Source organism: Merops nubicus, unplaced genomic scaffold (assembly GCF_000691845.1).
Source record: "Merops nubicus isolate BGI_N331 unplaced genomic scaffold, ASM69184v1 scaffold7841, whole genome shotgun sequence".
In the NCBI taxonomy this organism is placed as follows: domain Eukaryota; kingdom Metazoa; phylum Chordata; class Aves; order Coraciiformes; family Meropidae; genus Merops; species Merops nubicus.
In genome coordinates, this window is record NW_008586207.1 from 60,351 (window position 1) to 65,949 (window position 5,599).

Here is a 5,599-nt window from a genome sequence, read left to right on the forward strand (position 1 = left end):
TTCCATTTATTTTGGAAGTGCTGGACACACTACACTACTACCAGCATTTGAAACCTCTATACCGTGTACATAAGTGATGTCTAAAAGATTCAGTGCAGATATTTGATTTTTGCCAGAAAGTACTTAATCCATAAAAGCAACGCAGCCTTTACGGTAATCAGCATAACTAAATGCAAAATGAGTTGTCTGAAGATTTAGGTTTGTCACAACATCCACACGATTTCTCCTGAAAACATAAAAATTAAAGAACAGTTGAAACTGTATACAGCACCACTCTTCATTTTTAAATGGTTTCTACAATAGAAGCTCATTAAAGTTACAGTACCTTAGAATAACAACAGAGACAAATTTTTAAAGAATCTCCATGAAGAACCAATGATACATTTTACAATGAATCAGTTGCACACATCATCATTTTGCAACAAAAGAAAAAAAGTTTTATAAACCTGAAAGTAAAAACTTTCTTACCGTGTTGAGTAAAATGTTTTAGATAAGTCACAGACAAAACTATTCTCTTCTATCATGCCATTAAGCAACCTTGTTTCCTCTGATTTCATTGGCCTAGCCACGAAGGCCAAGCCTTCATTACCCAAGCTATACAATTACTAAAGCTTACCCTGATTCCGTTGGGTTTTATGGCAGTTATAATCTTCTGGATTAACTTGTGTGTGAAGTACTGAAGCACATATTTTACCTTCTCCAGCGTGTGAGGGATCTGCAAGGAATTTTTTTCCGTAAAATTTAATTGAAATGTACTTAAAGAAGATCTAATTTCATGTGTATCATACTATAAGATCTCACAGATGAAAGTTAAAATTTACTTAGATAAATTACATAACCACCATATTCTCAAGAATAAAGGGGGAAAGTGTAAGGTGTGTTTCATGAATAATTATGCTGTTTCATATGGCTGCTTCTCTTTTTAACAGCTACTGCCCAACTACTGACAAATAATTACATTCTTGAAGATACAGCCCAAGGCCCTAAAGTTCAAAAGCCTCTCTAGATACCATGTGGCAAGTCCTCTAGAACTCTGAATGAGAACAGATTATCCAGGTTTTCACACCCTGTGTCTACGTATGCATTAATTAGTAACTTCCAAATGGCTTAGATCAAGAGTACTGTCTACAAAAAAAACGTTCAAATATCCTATCATGCAAGAGTTTTTTCAGTTACTCAAAGAAAAAAAAGAAATCAGTCATGGTATTGACATGCATCAACTGGAAGTACAAGTTGGAGTATTAACGTGCAGTCTATACACTTAGCACTTACAGAAAAGGGCTGGTATGGCAAAGACCCATATACAACACATATGAAAAACGTGTTTCTCACAATGAAAAAAACAACCAACATCCTATAATAATAATGAAGTTTAATGGACTAAATTAAAAGTTATACTTTTTGTCATATAGAGCACAGGGGAATGAATTTAAGGCTGTTTAATCAACTCCTGGTTTACATTTCTGCCTTGAGTGTCTCAGAGGTTCCTTTGTGCCTGAGAAGCTGGGACACATTAGTTATTAATGATTTTGTACCTGGAACGTGTGTTTTATTTCACAGCCACATTAAAAGCTATAATTAAATAATTCTCCTATATAAACTATTTAATGAAGCTCTGAAAAGCAAAATATATTAATTGCATTCCATTTCAGTATTAACCAGGACAGCTATCAAGGCAATTGTTCAAATAAATAAGACCTGAAAGTAAGACATTAGCATGTCACAGAAAATTCAAAATAAAGATCAGGCTGGAGGAAAAATATAAAGCTAAACTACACAGAGTTTTGCCAGTACAGTAGACCAGAACCCACATGATGCACATGAACTCTACAGCATGGTTTTACCTTGGAGATAAAAGGGAATTGAAGCATGGAGTTCATCTACAGCCATAGTCTTCCTTGCCTACTGTTTTTTTTACTATACCCTGACATCTACTGGAGACTTTTCAAATATCACCCAGATCAAATTCTGTGTTCTTCCCTTAATAAAACAAACTTCAGCATAGAAATAAAACCAGGTTACCTTGTAATAATCAGTTTTGTTGGAATGTCCGAGCCACACACTGCTACTACCATTATTATGCATGTACTTCCAACGTTCTAATTGAGATTTTTGATCAGCAATAACCATTCAGATCTCAAATCCTTGTTCTCTCTCCAACAAGAAGAAAACACAGAATGCAATATTCTTTCTTTTCAACCAAGATGAAGGACAGCATGCAAAATGTGCATATGATCGACACAACTCTGAGAACTCCAGCACCAAAACAGAGTATTCAAACAGCAAACTCTTTAAAACCACTCTCAAGAATTTTTTGCACAATATATTCTGGACAAATTCAGCCTGATTTTCTTCCCCCTCAATAAAGGCATTGTGAGTAGAATGACTACAGTTCGTTCCAGTGTCTTCCCCAGCAAAAGTCCAGCCATGGTAAGAAAAAGGACATTTTAAAATACATCCTCTGTGCATTCTTGAAGAAAACTACCAATACTTCAGAATGTAGTTCAACCACTTGCTTCAAAACTCCAACACAATTGTGTCCTTCCAACTCAATAGAAAAAATATTTCTAAATAGTTTTAAAACTTTTATTTCACTATTCTACCTATAGATTTACATTATCAGTATTCACTGTAATTTTGATGATAGTTTTTTTGGTATGTTTCACCTTCCACATGTCTCTGTATCATTACCTATTTGTTTACCTTTCCTGTTAAAGAACTCAATCCTTCACTAGACATTTGCCTAATTTTAGTAGCTATAGAATTTGGTGGTTTAAGTGCTCCTTAAGAAGTGACTTTAAATAAAAGATTAAAATTCTTACTGGTGTTTTTATTTCCACCTTGAATATTTTTGTCTTTGTCATATCATAAGGAAACTCAGAAATTATCTTACCAGCCTTCCTGGTCCTTTCTCCCTGAGAATAGTCCGCTAACAAATCTTTAACATAGTTTCACTTTTTTTAAAACTGCCATCTCTCTTAAATTTTCTTCCCTAGAAATTTTCTTCCCTTTCTCAGGAAAAAAGTCAATTAAGAAAACTAAGTTCATACTTCATATTCCTAGCCTTAGAATGACAGTCCATATTATTTGATGATCCTAGAATCATAGAATAGAATCATAGAATTATTAAGGTTGGAAAAGACCTCTAAGATCATCAAGTCCAACCACCAACCTAACACCACCATGAACACTAAACTGCCTCCTGAAGCAAGATTCCTTTTACTCAAATTCTCTCTCACGTTCAGAATCTTAAATTCTTTCAGAATTGAATTAAGTGTAACATAATCAATATCAAATTAAACGTAAACTGTCCATACTCCCTTTTGGACTATGTTTCAAGACCTGGGCTATGCACACAGCTTCCTCTATTGTTTTCTGACATATAAATTGGTATCATAATTCGGTCCCATTCTTTTGGTTCATCTGTCAACAATTTCTAAAAAGGCTCAGGATTTCCTTCCCTCTGGACCTGTCATATTGTGAGATCCTCACCGTGGCACTGCCATTGCTTCCACCTTACTTGCTTTCCCTATACCTCCTATCACAACTTTAATTTGCCAGTGTTATCAGTTGGGCGTGTTTTCTGAAATAATCTGTGTTTGCCATCAACTTGAAAAATGTAAGCTTTCTTATCTTGGACTTCTACCCTTATAGAGTAGATAGTTCTTTGAAAAAACATAGCTCCTATAAATAAAATCGAAGTACATCATCTATATTGGTGAAAATGCAAAAAATATTTCAGTTAATTTCTCAAATATTCCCTTGATGTACTTTTATTTGTAAATATTATTTTTACTGTAAAGGTCTGAAAGCTTTATTTTTATAGTATCATACAAAAATATTGGTATTAATCAAAATACAGGATAATTATATCAGGGTAGTTACATCTTCTTCTTACTTACCAGCTGTATCCTGCCATGATGAGATCAAAGATAAAAAAAGGTTTGTGTTTTCTATCTCCTCACGGCTTCCAGTGCTTCTAATAGACTGTTTGAAAGAAATAAAGCATAAATATACATATACATACATATATTTATATACCTTAAAGTAAATACTTTAAAGCAAAACACATCTGCTTAGCAAGTTTAATGAACTTTAGACCCTATTAAAAACTCATCGCTCACTGGCAATATTTATTTACTGCTTTATTTTCTTCTTGAGGCTACCTGAACACCTTCTAAAGTTATGATAAAGGCATGGTGCAACTTTAAAGCCTCTGTTATAGATTGTCTCTTACAAAGAGATGCACTCCACAAGACAAAGGAGTTCTGTAATGTATGTATGGCTCTGCCTCCCAGCCCACCGAAATATGAGATGCAGTCAAACCAATTGCAACCATGTCTTCTCAGCAACTGATGTTTGTATTCACTTAAATTACACAACACTTAACCTCACAGAAAATATTCCCATATTTCAGGGCTTAAAGTAACATTTAACTGCTGGACTCCAGGAAAGAGATAATATGAAGGACTTTGTGCTGTTGTGTTCTCATGCCTTCTTCAGGGGGCATCTCTACCTTCTTCAGTAATGGACAGGACTGGCACAGAGGGGCCTAAGAACCACCACACAAGAGGAAAATAAACACTTCTAGGTTTTAGGACCACAGCCTCCTTTCAAAGGCTGTCTAGTCAATGTATATTAAACCCTATTCAAAGTTACTTTTTAAGATCCATTTCTTCACTTTAATCAGCCAACAACAAGTTATTTAATAAAACAATGTGTCCGTGAAATACAATCTTGAAAGACAGTACTCTAAGATGCAGTATTTATAAATTAAGCAGAACACTTTCAAACCTGAAGTTCTTCCCAGAACTTTGCCCTCATTTCTTTGCCTTGTTTTTTAATTGCTCTCTCCTTAAAATGCTTTTTTGCCAGTATTGCATCAAGTTTATTCATTTTCTTTATAGCTGCTTGAATCTGAGGATCTACGTCTGTTTCTTCAGTATATTCCAAGCTGGAAGAGTTTGCTGTAGAATACATTTAAAACTGTTGGCTTGAAGCATTCCAACTTAAAAAAAAACAAAAAAAACCAAAACATATCCAAAAACCACTAAAAAGCAGTACAAGTAATTTGATAACAACCATAAATAAGAATACAATTATTCTCAAGCATATATATCGTGTTCATTTCTAAATCTGTTTGTAGCAGGGAAAAATTTAAAAGTCTTTGTAACAACAGAGCACTGAATCAAACTCTGAGTTGTAGCAATTGGATATGGAGGGGTGGGAAGAGCCCCTCCATTTTGGGCAAGTTTATAATGGAAGAGTGACATCTCCACAGTATCAGCAAAAATGACAGATAAAATAAGCTTAAAAATAAAAAACAATTTCTTCAGCCCAAACAGCAGAACACATGTTGAAATGTCATTCATTAAAATGATTAATTCTGGGGTTAAGAGAGACTCTGTGATATCTCTGCTTTTAAATGTTTCAGAAGTTTTAGGCTTGACTTATCTCAGCCAATACAAGATTCTGATAATGGTTGTATAAAAACGTTGTTTTGAAAAATAGAAATGGTGAAACATTATAGAAATTACCATTATTTAATTAAATTTCTCTATTGTCTCCTTTCTTGCTAAACATGCAGATGACAATTTCC

General features: G+C 34.2%; 1 protein-coding gene across 1 annotated transcript in view; it reads right to left on the reverse strand.

The window, feature by feature from the left end:
* The window catches only part of FSIP1 (fibrous sheath interacting protein 1), a gene marked incomplete at both ends in the record, with an annotated part of 24,387 nt that extends 19,420 nt beyond the window's left edge, over nt 1-4,967 (reverse strand). Inside the window, 3 exons of the mRNA XM_008948571.1 lie at nt 617-715; nt 3,903-3,987; nt 4,795-4,967. Of these exons, the coding sequence (XP_008946819.1) occupies nt 617-715; nt 3,903-3,987; nt 4,795-4,967 (357 nt within the window). The remainder of the gene's footprint in view (nt 1-616; nt 716-3,902; nt 3,988-4,794) is intronic.
* Nucleotides 4,968-5,599: the final 632 nt, after the last annotated feature.